We start from the raw sequence: 15,304 nt of genomic DNA, 5'->3' as shown, positions 1-15,304 counted from the left end.
ATATCTCACAATTAGGCTTGTGTTTCTTATCTAATTAACCATTTTCAAAACATTTTTAGTGAAGTTTTTTAAATCTAAAGATTTCTAGAGATTGGGAGAACTCAGTATTTAAAATTGAAGGTAGCTACATGTAGAACTTCATGTACAAATATTGTAAATCAGAAAGAGATGAACCCAACATTTTCCCATTAGTTTCTATTTTTAGGCAATTAGAAAGCTGTTTTATGGTCTTGAACATTCAGCTTTCATTCCATTTCATTTCATTTTATTCAGATGCAGTATTGATTTTTAAAATCATTCACTTCGAGTCTTTGACATTCAACACTGTATGTCTGTCTGTCTGTTTCTCTCTAGTAGATATAAAAAGAAAGATTATAAAAAAAAGCTTGAATGTGTGATTGTTGTGATATATCAAAGCAGACAAGTCAATCACATTATCCATGTTCTGATCCTGACCCTTCTCACCTTTTAAAACACAAATCCCCCTCGACAAAAATCTAGAGGGGTGACTCACAATATACCACAAACTCCAAGGCTTGGAACATAACTAATCCCTCTTACAATAGGCGCCTTGATAGAAGAGCTCTAATTGTATGCCTTCTTGGACCTCTTTGTTGGACCAAGCGTGAGCTAGCTCTGCTCTCCTACCAGAGAATTATACTGGAGGCAGACTTTCTGCTCCTACTCTTTATCACACTGAAATGTGAAAATCTTTAAAAGTTTCATATTTTGTCTGTCTGCACAACAGGGCAGAAAAATAGATGTTTGCTTTTCAATATGATGTACCGACAGAAAAAGAAAGTGAAGTTGTACTTACCAGTACATTTCAAGGGCAAACTAAATTGCATTAATATAAAAACTGATCCAGGTGTTTGTAGGAACTATCCAATATTGGGATTTCATGGCTTAAATGAGTGTTGTTCAAGATATCTGCACTTAATACAGTATTTTCTAGGCTCTGTGTGCTGTTTTAGCCACACTTGTATGTATTGATTTGTCTTCAAATTCCATATGGTAGTAATTTGCTTCTTATTCAGGTTTCCCCAATTTTAAGATTTCCTATTTTTAAGTTCTGTGCACTGATAAGCTGTTCCAGACAATGGGCCGAGCCTGTGTAGGTTAGCTTTCATGTCCTTTCATGCATTCATAACAGATCAGGAGTAGACCCGAAGATGAGAACAAGGTTGTATGGCCTGATGCTACGCAGTGAGCATCGACAATAGACTGGATCTCTCTATGCTGGATATTACAAACCAACTTTAAGCCTAAGACCTCGTGCACACTTAAGATTCTTTAAAAGAAGAAGCTTTGTGTGTTTTTTTCTTCACAGTTGTGTAATTTGTTGTGCTTGAGTCAACCCCATGGAGAAATTGCGGCCAGAGACATGTCAATAGCTTTCTCGGGTGCTCTCTTTATCTAATCAATATTACAGAATCAAAGGTTGAGAAACTAGACCTATATTGTGCATGGAGGGGAATTACATGTACATGTATGTGGGTCTAATCAAGGAGGTACTCCTGGGTCTAATGTGTAGGCCTGCACCTTTTGAATTGATATCTGAAGTACATCTAATTTTATTGTTGAACATGTACTTTAACTTTAATAGAGATCACCACTACATCAATTGTACCGGTATATGCTGTATATAGGGAAAAATTATCCCATGAGTTAGTGTGATAAAACATGTGAGCTGAAACACAATTTATTTATTGATAATTAGTTTAGAAGATTAAGTTCCCATTTCCTTTTAGTTTTTACATTTTAGTTCCCATGTATTCATAAAAATTGGAATATGATTGTTCATAGGTCAATTTTTTCAATTCTCTATCATTTCATTGATATCTTGTATAAGGCTTTTGATTTGATTTTCAATGCTTTTAATACACTTATATGGAAATAAATCCGAAACATGCATGTACATTTGATTTTACATGCTTCTCAAATAATTTCAAAATAGGATAAAAATGCCTGTAAACCTTAATGTTCAAATGAATTTATACATCAGTTACACCACCTAACCGACTACAAACTGACTGATTCTTAGTAAGTAGGAATTTTTTTTTTTTTTTTGTGGGGGGGGGGGGGAGGGTCTTGTCGTTAGGACTGTGGTATTTACATGTACATGTATGCAATAGTAAAACAGAATCTAATTCTGAAAAAAAAGAATAACTAACAGATTATGGAATCTTGCAGTATTCCTTTCATTTGCATTCCACTTCAATTGAGGCTTTGCAGACCTCAACAAATAGAGAAAAACAGCCAGAAGAGAACCGACTGTTCGTGTTTGCTGTCCACGGTAAAGGGTTAAGTGTGTATTGAGGGTGAATTGGCCAATTATTTGCACTGGCAGGAAGTCTCATAATGTTAATTGGGGCTAGCAAATGACCCCATGCCGAATAAATGTGAAGCCAAGGGCTGGCTGGCTGGCTGGCTGAGTGTGATATGACTCTGAGGTAATAATTGTAAGGCCAGGCCCTCTCTGACTTACAATGGATACCACTGTAGTCTTTCAGCTACACGCACATATTAACAGTATTTAAGTGTTACATGTACATATGTCTGAAGAATTGTGTACATTTGTAAATGAACTGTAACAAATATTGGGGGATGCGATGTATGATGTCATTTATGTCCCTGCCCCCCCCCCCCTTCCCCTTCAAGAAAAAGTTTGCAGTATTATTTCATAAATATCAAATATCGGGACAGATCTCCGAGTGTTAGACAGTTAGACATATCCCCTAATGATAATGGCAGAAGATTTAACCGCACTTTATATCGTTTTGTTTCTCTCAGCTGTAGCCAGCTATGGGCAGCTCATCCTTGCTGGAAGCGGTGCATGTGAAGGAGACAGTTGTTATGCAGGTGACTTGCTTATAGGTCGTGAAGACAAACTCTTTGCTTCTTCAACTTGTGGTCTGAATGGGAGGGAACCCTTTTACATTGTCAGCCATCTTGAGAACCGCAACCGTGAGATATTTCACTGTGACTCCCGGACACCATGGCAGGAAGGCGTCAACGACCTCAACCATGAAATCAAGCATGTGGTGACATCGATGGACAACTCGCAGAAAAAAGTAAGATGGTGGCAGTCGGAGAACGGCTTAGAACAGGTCTACATCCAGTTTGACCTGGAAGCAGTCTTTCATTTCACCCATCTTATCATGACCTTCAAGTCCTTCAGGCCGAAGGCCATGGTCATCGAGAGGTCCTCGGACTTTGGACACACGTGGAAGCCGTACAGGTACTTTGCCTATGACTGTGCAGGAAGTTTCCCTGAAGTGTCCAGAGCACCCATCAGGAATATCAGCCAGGTGATCTGTGAGAGCAGGTACTCAGCGGTTGAACCATCTACGGGAGGAGAGGTAAGAGACATCTATATAATTTATCAGGTTTATTGATTTGCTCAAGAGCATTGTCACTTTTCATGAGTGTAAGTGTTTGAATTAGAACAAACAAAAGAAGCTCTTTTGTCAGGACAGTTAGAGTACAGATGGATAGGCCTGTATGTAACTCTGGACGTACTGGTCTCAAATGGCCTGTCAGTTCTAGGAGGAGAGGATGTGCTACATATATATCCTGCTTTGTATGATACCAATAAAACTAGTTCTTCCTGTTAGGATATGTCATTTGTATAAAATTATGGCAGCTAATATTATTCCTTATGAAAAAAAATGATTGTATTTGTTTTAGAATTAATCAGGGTAGCTAACACCTTGAAATATACTAGATTGGCAGAACTGTTCCCTTTCTATTCATTTTTCTTTTTCACCACACTCTAAATTTGTGAAATCACTTGGAAATTTGGACTTGCCACTTTCCTTTTTTTCATCAGCATCAAAATCATTAACTCAATTAAAAAATTCTTGACTGTATTACTATGAAGCACGTGACGTGTCTATGCTCTAGATTCAAGGTTGACCTTCAAACTCTTGTCGAATACAGGTGATTTTCCGCGTGCTACCACCCAACATCCCCATCGAGGATCCTTACAGTAGAGAAGTACAGGACATGATCAAGGTGACCAACATCAGAATCAACATCACCGAGCTCCATTTCCTTGGCGATCACCTGTTCGATGATGGCGATGAAGTCTTCAACAAGTACTACTATGCCTTGTATGAGATGGTTGTCAGGGGTAGCTGTCACTGCTTCAACCATGCTTCACGCTGTGTACCAGCAGATGGTATGGAGTTCAAGCAACAGATGGTAAGGATTTGTTTAATGTCTTTAAGAGTTTACGTACATACAAAAAATATTGATATTGAAGATTTAAAGCCCCACTGTACTCCTCATAGCTACTTGCGTCCTCTATACAGCAAACAATGCCTAATTGGTGACCATTGGTCCCCCATGGTCCCCTTTTTTGTATGTTAATTAAGAGCTGATGTGATGAGACAACCACCTGTCAGTAACCATGCAGGGAGGACTAATACCTCCTGGCCAAACTAGTACAGATTGGCTTTAAAGTTATGCATTGTATTCAAATCAAGGCAAGATGAGAGTCATGTAGATTGTATCATAGACTCATGCCAAAGTTTTACAAGCATGTAGTACAAACCATAGTCAGTCATACCTGACATATAAATCATTAAATATTCTTATGGGTTTTAAAATATGGATGGATTTAGATGGAAGAGAGACAACTAATCATTGTGTCCAACAATTTTCTTGTACATCTTAAACCTGGTTAATCTATTTCCGGATTATTGACGGAAGAAAGGAGAAAGGTTTCTTTTAAAAATATATTTACCAATTTGTACACGTTCACATAAATCATAATCATTTTATAGATCAATGTCAAAGATCAGGTTTTCATGATACTGAGGTGACCCATTTATCAACATTTCCATTTAAGAATGGGTACTCACTTAATTTCTAGTAATTGCATGTATCAAGAACACTTTGGAATACACCATTCTATCACGTATGAAGTCTGCATTGCTTACAGGAAAGTGTATTGTTTATCCTGTATTACAGTTAGACATAACAGTCGTAAACGAAAATCAGTTTCCTCCACAGTCTGTTTTTACCCAATCCGGTTTGTGGGTTTAAGATTTTTTTTCCCACCATTGATATTAAATGGACCCAACAGTCATTTGTGTTTTTGATTTGTCATGTTTCTATGTTGACTGTTGCCATCATTATGTTTTGACCAAGAATGAAGCAATGTTTCTTTTGCTTCATTGAGAAGGGTTTATGTTGTTGGATGGGTGATTCCCTTCCCTTTTAATAGGCAGATTTGTGTTGTTTTTCTAATGAGGAAAGTGAAACTGTTTGTGGTCCATGGTGTTGGTCACCTTCCTATCTGTAGTGTACTTTATGTCCTACTGTGATGCCCAGTGGCAGATGGTGAAACCAGGTCACTCCGTGCCCAAAAAAATAATACATATCATGAACACTCCAGATGGACTCTGAGAGTTTCTAGTTTTGGTCTCTACCTCTCAACTTTCCCTGTCTGCTCCCCCCCCCCCCCCTTCTTCATTCTCTCTCTCTCTCTCTCTCTCTCTCTCTCTCTCTCTCTCTCCCTCCCTCTCTCTCCTTCTTTCTAACCCTCCATCCCTCCTTCCATCATTCCCTTCATCCATCCCCTTTCCCTCTTCCTCTATTCCATATCTCTTATTTTATCTTTCTGCCTCTGTTTCAGTCTATATTTCTATATTCCTCCCACTTTCCTATTTGGAAAATCCAGAAATATTGTGTAAATACAACCAACTGTTACTTGCTTCATATTTGATAACCTATTTCCAGCCTTTTTTTTCTTCACAAACTATTAGATGTTACTTCTGTGCAGGTGTTTATCTATGGTAGAATTCCAAAAATGTTCATACAATCTTTCTGATTGTTTTGGTTTCTCTTGTTTACACTATTTAAAATGAGCAGAAAATGTCTATTCCAGAAAGACGAACTTGCACTTGCACTTGTGTGAATTACTCACACACTGAAGTGATTATAGGCCAACATTATTAGATTTAACATGTTACACGCATACCTTCCCCAAGTGTGTTTCACTGGGCTCATAGTATGGGAGTAGTTTCTACTTTCTAGTAATTTCAAGAAAGAAAGAGAGAAAACATTATTGCGTGAGGGATGTTTCTTGAAAGGGGATTTTTATAGGACCAAAAAATGGGAAGAACAGGCGAGTGAAAGTTTTAGCAAAATCTGATCAAAATTAAGAAAGTTATGAACTTGTCATTAATCAAACACAAATTGGCAACTTTGCTCAAACTTCACTGACTTTAATCCCTCTCATTTTTATGCTACTATTAAAACAAACTGAATGTCAAAATGGACTTCCCCTTTAAGATCGCTATGTTTCAGGACCTTATAGGATAGAACTACCAAGGGAAAGGGAACTGTTGTACATGTAATAGGGACTCACCATTCCTTCTTTTTTTCTAGTTTAGGCTACATGTAGGCTTGTTGGCATGTTGACATGACACCTGACATACATGTATGAATCATTTTATTTGTGAAAAAATATCTTGTCAAAAAAAAGTTAACGATATTGCAAAACACTAAAGGATTGCCAATTCTTTTTGTATCCGAGTAGCCTTTATGATTGTTGCTCAAATATATGTTAGAGTGGTTGATATCTTTAGTTTACAATGGAGTCAAACCGAGATATAAAGGGCATTTAGAAGTTGCTAGCAAAACCCTCTTTATTTTTTCTTCAAATCTGGAGTTTTTACGAAGTTCTTAGGCAACTACATGTTACCTATAAACACAACAAAAACCTGAATCGAAAAAAAACTCACCTCTGGAGTGATTTTTTATAAACACCGACCAAAACTCCACTGGTTTTTGCAGTGTAAATGCTCGCTCTCAAAACACCAGTGAATTATTCCAGTTTTTTGGTCACTTGATTCTCCCCGTTCCCATGCTAATGCACGTAGAGCAGCAACAAGTAGCACATGCGCACAACACCACAAAAAAAAAAATTATCAAACACCATCGTTTTTTTTTAATGAATTTTTCCAGTAGTTTAAATGAGTTGGGTTTCTTTAAGTTTATCACATTTGTTTTTAATGCAATGTAAATGGGGCTAGTGTAGCTTGAGACAGCCAGTAGAGATGATCTGCTTGATCCCTATCATACCTCATCTTCTATTTCTGTGACATACCAGTTTGATGAAGTGTCTTTTCACTACCCCCATCAATCAAGAAGGTTATCTTATGATAGTAAACTAGCCTCCACTATATACACTCTGTCTTTTATCTAAACATTGCAAGCTCAGCAGCGTGTTTGATTTGGATATCCCTATCTATCGTCTTGAAGTGAATCAATTTTCTTAATTCCAAAAGGTGGTCTTATATTATATTCTTATATGATAAGAAATAAGCATTTTAAAGTTTTTTTTTTTTTTTTTTTAACAATCTACTCATTCAAGTTTAGTTCATTAATTTGAGGTTATTTGATATGAATGTTTTATATACTGTATTTTACATTTGTAAAACATTGCCCAATTCGGCCTTGTAGGCCGCGATGCATTGTTGTTCTTTTATTTTCAATAAAACCATTATCTATCCATATTATATAGGCAGAAATTATTATTAATTTTGTTTTATCTTTTATGGTAGACATAATTTTACAAATTTTTACGTTTGTGGATTGTATTTCAAAGTTTCAAAAAGTCCCTACGTGAACTTTTGGCAATTCTCCTTTCAGATAGAGTGAGGCTTTTAAACCTTTGACAAATTGATAAATATTCATAAAGAATGGGAGCATTTATAGATTCTCTTGTATAAATACTTACAGTACACACTTGATGCAACTGTTTTTAGTTTAACACCAAAAAAACTCACATGGCACCCTTTAACAAAGAAAATCACCCCTATGGCAAAAGAAAAACATGCGTTGGTCAGCCTTTGTACAAGGCTAGTGTCATTGATACCTAATTTGTTTTTGCTCATTAGCAAAGCAAGGCTCAATGGCATTGGATGACTTTTATGTCATAGCCGACACTGCATTTCAGAGGAGTCAATTATCGGTCCAGTATGTACATGTAGCCTATACCTTGATCGTATGCTCAAGTTTCCCTTTGGTATATTTTGATACATGTATGTATGATGGAGCTCCATTGAGAATATCATGTTAGAATATATTTGTTTTTACTTTGAAAGGTATCACACTCATAGAGAAAGTTACCTCAAAAATGGTATATTGAATCAAGTATACAGTTTTATAGATAAATGATTAGATGAAAACGGAATTGAAGGAGACATGTACACAGTAATGATATAAATCTGATAAAGGCTCTGTAAAATCTGCAAAGATAGGTGTACCGGTACCTAACTTTTCTTTTCATAGAACTTGTCACTTATGCGATGTCTAATTATTCACAGCCTTGTTCACTTGTCTCTCAATTATGTGAGACTCCTATCATACTGAGTATCATCATTTGTAGCGTGTGACGTTTGCATTGATGGCTAAAACTGACCGGTTTTAAGGTGAATAATGGAGGGGAAAATAATCTATTTCTTCCCAGTCAGAAGCACCGTGGTATGAATCATAATTGAGGGAGATTATGCCGACTTAATACAAGGACAATAGAGAATGTGTCACTAGCAGTGTCGGTCTATATTCTCTGATAGAAAGTACATTGGTCCAGGTGTTGCTTGCTTTAATACTTTGAGAGGGGTCTTGGAAGGGTCAGGGGGTGCAGTCTTGCCCTCCTTTTACCTAGGAGGCCTGCTTCTGTCAGTTATTAAAATATGGTCTTATCAAAATCTGAAAGACACTTCCGAGTTAGGAGTCCACTGATGGTGTGGTTATGATTTTTTTTGGTGAAAATTATCATACATGTATATTGTATATCTCATTTATATTAATAAAAAACTTTTTTCATTTTGAATAAGTGAATCCTTCTTTTACGAATTTTATACAAATAGATTTAGTATATATGCCAAGTGCGCTAAAGAAATGGTTGTCATATGGTGCATAGGTTAGTAGGTTACACAGTCTATGGAAAAGGATGTTGCCTGTTTTTACTGTAAACACAACGTTGGAAGTTATTGTGATAGATGATCTTCCTAACCTGTCTCTCCTTTCCAAAAAACAATAGTAGTAGTAGAAAAATACAAATTGATAACGTTTTTTCAGCTTACCCAAGCTACCTACCTATTATATATTCTGGATATGTCATTTTCTTTTAAAGTTCAAGTTTTAATAGATGGGTTCAGACAATAAATGTTATTCCATTTATGTGTTATTGTTTATCCTTAAATTCCTTTGCAGTTCATTTACACAATTCAAAGTATTATCTTGTTATCTTATGGGGTGATTTATCTTAATTCCATTTCTTTGTTCTTTGTGTGTATTTTATTTTGATAGGTGAACGGACAGTGCGAATGCATCCATAACACAGAAGGAAAGAACTGTGAGCGATGCGAGCCCTTCTTCAACGACCAGCCATGGAGACCTGCCGGATTACGAGGAGAAAATAACGAGTGCAAAAGTGAGTAACTGACAACATGCATTCAAGTAAATCATTACGATTTTCCTTATTGATATAGGCAAGTTCAAATCGTATGAGGAACATCCAGTTTGGGGGAAAAAACGTGTTTTCAAAACACATGACAGTCGGATGTGTCAACACACCTCTGTTTTTCCTACATGTAAAGTGTACTCTGAGATTGAGAGTCGGATTATGTTTTAATCCAGCTGTACACAGAAATATAATATTAAATTGCTGACCACCAGATTTTATTCATCTTGAAACACTTCGGACCATGTCATGTTGTTTGCCAAAAAGTCATTAGTTTATACCAATGTGAACACATTTTAATTTATTTGGTTGAGAATGAAAGACCAAACAAACAAAATTCTGTCCAGAGACTACCTGAAAAGAGATGTAGGCACTAACGTTCACTGATCACTTGCTGGCAATAGACATCATATGTTGAGAACCAGAAAGGTGTTAGCTCTATGCAGGAGTATAGGAGTTAACACCATCCTGGCTCTCAGCAGATGATGCACAATATTTCCATTTGAGAGAGTGAAGATGATCAGACCACATGGGTTTCAAAGTAATTAATGAAAGGTGAAGGTCATTATTAATCTAATTACCTCAACATGTGTAAAGTTACTTATGTTTGCATACATTTTTGCATTGTAAAGGACCCTATCAAATATTAGACTATCTGATAATTTCTTTAAAGACCTTAAATCAAAATATCTAAATATGATTGGCGGTATTTGAATAATTTCTCCTTTTTTTCCCTCACTATTTCAGGATGTAACTGTAACGACCATGCAACAAGCTGTCATTTTGATGAAGCAGTATACCGGCTGACGAACGGTGCTAGTGGCGGTGTATGTGATAATTGCTTGCACAATACCGTCGGTCGTAACTGTGAACAATGCAAGCCGTTCTTCTTCATGCATCCAGATCGCGACATCAGGGATCCAAACATCTGTGTTCGTGAGTTTCACCATTATCTCTTCCTATATTTGATCTATTTTGCGAGGGTGTGATGCATGAACAATGAGTGTTCACAAAAATAAATTGATTGAAATTGCACTGTTGATTCAAGGTGGCTTGAGAGAGTTCCCTAAACTAGAGCATCTAATGAGTTTTTGAAAAGAAATCCATGATGAAATTTGGTCCTCCTAATGCTTTGTTGCTTTGATAAAATTTAAAGAACCACAGCAGATTTGCCAGCTTAGTTTGTTCTGTGCTTCATTTTGTGATCTGTGCAAATAGATCAAAAGATTTGATTTTGATTTATTATTGATTTGTTTTATGGCTTCATATTGACATTGATAATGCTTATTTGTTTATTATAGTCAGATAAAGAAGATTAGAAACAAGATTCGCCATGCTACGTATTTGTAGATTTTGTGTTATATCTAATATGCTCTATTGGTTTGTGTCAGTTCTGTTATTTTGGTTATTTCTGTTATGTATTAGATTTAAGATCTATGTCTGACTTCATTTGATTGAACTGTCGATTGAAATAATTTGTTTTTGTTAGTGCTGATTTTTCAAGGGATGTGTGAGATAATGTCAACTATAATACAAATATTTCTATTGAACCTCATTTTATGCTTTAAGAAATATTTGATGGGAAAAGAGCCATTTAATTATTGAAAACAAAATTACAGAATAAAAGAGAACAGAAATGAGAGTAACTACATGTAACTGCAAGCATAAAGTAAAACCGATAGGATCAGAAACTCATATTCATAAGGTACATTTGGTAAACTTGTAACTAAGAATTATTTTCTGAATATTATCTTCTGCACATTCCCTGCCAGAACTAACAGAAATGTTCTCTTTGTGCATGCAATGTTGATGGGAGGGAGAGAGAGAGAGAGAGAGAAAGTTCTTGTGTGCTTTTCATTTGAATCCACTATTAACACTGATTTTATCGCCTCTGTGAATGGCCCGCCCTCCCTCCAATGGCCACTCCTAGCATGTAACTGTGATCCTGCTGGTTCTGAGAATGGTGGTGAGTGTGCTAGCCACACCCAGGGGGAGATGGTTGCCGGGATGTGCCTGTGTAAACGCTACGTGACTGGTCAACGATGTGACACCTGCCAAGATGGATACTGGGAACTCAACGAGGCTAACCCAGAAGGCTGCAGAGGTAACGATGCGATCCCTTCAAGAGACATGTCTTTGATGGAGGAGTTGATTTATTTGTTTTTTGCTTTAGTAACCCCTATAAGTTAAAGATCTCTTTGATTGGGAATAAGTTTGAATTATGTTGTGATGCAATATGTCAGGGTCATGTGTATGATATAGTAACACTTCATTTCATTATTGATGTTTATTTGTTTGTTCTCTGAAATCATAAGGATTCTTTCTTGGCATAAATGATATGCATGACAATTCTTTTCTACCAGTTTAACAACATTGCTACATTTAAAAGGAAAGATAAATCTGCTTATTTGTTCAATTTGAATGAACTATACATAACTTCTTCAGAAATTAGTGCTGGGGAAAATACTGAATTTTTCATTATATGCATCAAGATGATTTGACAATGTACAGTGTAAGTACTTCATGTTTTCATTTTTATGGAAAGATAATCGCTAATACGATAAAGGAAGTTTTGTTTTTCAGTTTATGGAAATCTCATCCCTGATACAATGAAGGAAGTTATTCTAGATTCATGAATTAATTTATGTTTATGTTGCTATTTCAGAATGTGCATGTGACCTTCTTGGTTCTGAGAATAACATGGGATGTGATAAGTCTACAGGTAACTGCAGATGTAAGAGATACGTCACTGGTCAAAACTGTGACAGGTGTTACGTAAGTATCAAACCTATCTATTGACTACTGTACATTAATTTAGCGCAGGGCAATTATAATAACTATTATTTACAATCATCCCTTTTAAGAATTTGAATTCAGATGGTTCTCTTATGCATTGCTCTTTCTGCTAAGAACAGGGTGTGTGTATTTACTTGATGAAAAGAAAGTATTGACTCAAAGAATGCAGGTTTAATAGTTAGAGTGCAGCATTTTACATGGAATAAATGAAATCATAAATATCCGTTTCCATAAATAGTCAATGCATAAACATTAAATTATCATTTTAAAAATCGTTATGATATATCATGATCATTATAACAATTGTTGTATTCATAGTTGCATGATCAGAAGTAGCTAAAACATGGGATAGATGTGTTTAACTCTAATCTTGAACCACAGGCTCATTTTATAATTTGCATTAACCTTCCTCCTCAACATAAACCACAAAGCTTATATTGGATGATCTGTTTCATGTTAACCCTATACAGGAGGGTTATTATGGCCTGAGTGCTGATCTCTATGGATGCAAACAATGCGAGTGCGATCCAGGCGGTTCGTACAACAACTCGTGCAACCAGGCATCGGGACAATGTCCTTGCCGACGTAACATCGGGGAACGCCAGTGCGGGCAAGTCAACTCCGGCTACTTTTATGTCAACATGGACTATTACACCTACGAAGCGGAGTATGCACGAGCTGTCGGCGATCTTTCCGTGAGTGTACATGTCCGTTGAACTTTGTTTAAAATTCATATCAATCTGGATATGTAAATTTTACCCTTCAATTATACACATCTTGAAATTTGGATTATTAAATTTAACTTCTCCTGCACACCAAATGTTCATTAAATTTAATATATATGAGACCAAAGTCAGGTCTGATATATTCATTCATAGACCTCTATTGATGCTGCATATGAAGACTCAGAGAAAACAAGAAATATGGCCTCAGGAGATGTATGCAAATGTTCTTTAAGTACAGGAGGCTTGATACAGGTTTTAATGTTAGGACTCTAAAGAGAGAGGTCCTGCATTGGTCATCACTAAAGCAAGTTTTCAAAAAAATTAAAGACGATACTATCATACGATTTATTTCTCATGTTACATTAGTCATTTGTTTGCTATGATTTTTCTGTACCATTGTCTGTTGTTTAATTATTTTACATGTGATATTTTCTTTGTTAGGACTCTAAAGAGAGAGGTCCTGCATTGGTCATCACTAAAGCAAGTTTTCAAAAAATTAAAGATGATACTATCATATGATTTATTTCTCATGTTACATTAGTCATTTGTTTGCTATGATTTTTCTGTACCATTGTCTGTTGTTTAATTATTTTATATGTGATATTTTCTTCGTTCACAGTTGGTTGACTACTATCCACGTATGAGAGAAAGTGAATACATTGGTTGGACTGGACCTGGTTTTATGAGGGTACACGAAGGAGGGGGCATTGAGTTTACTGTTAGTAATCTCCCAATGTCTGGTAACTACGATCTCATCCTCAGATATGAACCATTGGTAAGTGCCACGTATGTTTACTCCTATTGTAATGTATATTGGTAATAAATCGACAGATAGAGAAATTTCGATCCCACCGCTGCCACCTTGTTAAGATAGAAAACACTTCATTCAATGAAATGACCATTGATTGAGATATGGCTGTGCACAAGTTGCAGTGAATATGATCATGCCTCAAGAGGGCGGCAAACACAATGGTGAATCTGATTTGTACAGTGAAACCTGTCTACAAAGACCACCCAGGGGAGACAAAATAAGTAGTCTTTGTAGACAGGTGCCTACAGTACATGTTTCAATGAGAAACCATTTTCAGGGGGGAAACAAAATTGGTCTTTGTTGACAGGTGGTCACTAAAGCAGGTTTGACTGTATCATGTTAACTTGTCCTTTATTTATACGCTAAAGAGGAGTTCGTAAATCTATGATTAGATGAAGACACTTCAAACTTTAGTCATAGTACATTTTGGCTCCTGAAAGCAGGATGAGCATTTATCAAACATCATTTAACACAGAGTTATGCCCGTGTTTCTGTCAACAAATTATTCATAATGCACTAAAATTTCCCATGTTGAAGTTACATTGCTTGCTACTGATCAGTTTCGTGAATCTATTGCATGTTTCCTATATTTGTATCTTTGAGTTGTATTAAAGTGAGGTATTGTTGGTATCTGGACATTTTGTTGTTGTGGATTTATTGATAATAACCCAATTTGAATTTAATGTTTCTTTCAGCTCCCAGGCGTGTGGGAAGATGTTAGGATTACCATCAATCGTCCTGGTGACATCCCAACACAGAGTGTCTGTGGTAACACCATCCCTCAAGATGACCTTCTGGTGACAACACTGCCTTCAGGAAGCAGGTAAATACAGTGAATTGCGGTTTGGTCTACAACCAGTTCGTCTATTACCCAATTAGTCTATTCCCATAAGGTTTCCATAACACTACAGTCTATTGGGGAAAACGAGGTCACTCAGAGATTTTTACTTTTTTGAGGCACTTCTTGAGCATTTTGAAGCGCAATTTGTTTAGGCCTTCAATATTACACCATATCACAGACTCTGATATCACATAGGGCTGTGCATCTCAGATTTAACATTGTTAAACGATCCCTTTAAAGGGACTTTGTAACATTGTTCAGATGAGAGATAGTAGTGCTAAGGCAGTGACTTCAATGCTAGATGTACAATTAAAGATAATCTGAAAATCTGAGCGAAAACGGACCATTATTCATGGTACAAATTGGGAAAAACTGATCCAATCGATTCCTTAATTCTCCCAACTATACTATTACAATTTAATTACATTTTAGGTGAATGGAAATCTCACAAAGCAATAAAATGGCTCTACATTCCATTCCAGACATTTAAGTGTTGACAGATTTTTTATAGCCTGTTTTTATGTCTTTTTTTCATGGAAAAACGGTTGGGAATTCAAAAAAAAATTCAAAAAATGGTTGGGAGAATTAAGATTCAGAAGCGCCGCACATCGACGCCCGTTCGAAAAACCCGTTGAACTTGGTTAAAA

General features: G+C 36.3%; 1 protein-coding gene across 1 annotated transcript in view; it reads left to right on the top strand.

The window, feature by feature from the left end:
• The first annotated feature begins 2,732 nt into the window (after positions 1-2,732).
• LOC582206 (laminin subunit beta-1) overlaps positions 2,733-15,304 on the top strand; it is a 34,249-nt gene continuing 21,677 nt past the window's right edge. The window contains exons 1-9 of the mRNA XM_030972670.1: positions 2,733-3,362; positions 3,943-4,206; positions 9,331-9,454; positions 10,232-10,420; positions 11,415-11,588; positions 12,150-12,259; positions 12,751-12,975; positions 13,625-13,780; positions 14,512-14,639. Of these exons, the coding sequence (XP_030828530.1) occupies positions 2,742-3,362; positions 3,943-4,206; positions 9,331-9,454; positions 10,232-10,420; positions 11,415-11,588; positions 12,150-12,259; positions 12,751-12,975; positions 13,625-13,780; positions 14,512-14,639 (1,991 nt within the window). The 5' untranslated portion in view covers positions 2,733-2,741. The remainder of the gene's footprint in view (positions 3,363-3,942; positions 4,207-9,330; positions 9,455-10,231; positions 10,421-11,414; positions 11,589-12,149; positions 12,260-12,750; positions 12,976-13,624; positions 13,781-14,511; positions 14,640-15,304) is intronic.

Source organism: Strongylocentrotus purpuratus, unplaced genomic scaffold (genome assembly GCF_000002235.5).
Source record: "Strongylocentrotus purpuratus isolate Spur 01 unplaced genomic scaffold, Spur_5.0 spur5_scaffold_6, whole genome shotgun sequence".
Taxonomy (NCBI): Eukaryota; Metazoa; Echinodermata; class Echinoidea; order Camarodonta; family Strongylocentrotidae; genus Strongylocentrotus; species Strongylocentrotus purpuratus.
The sequence above is the reverse complement of the archived record's forward strand: the minus strand, read 5'-3'. Positions and strand labels throughout refer to the sequence as shown.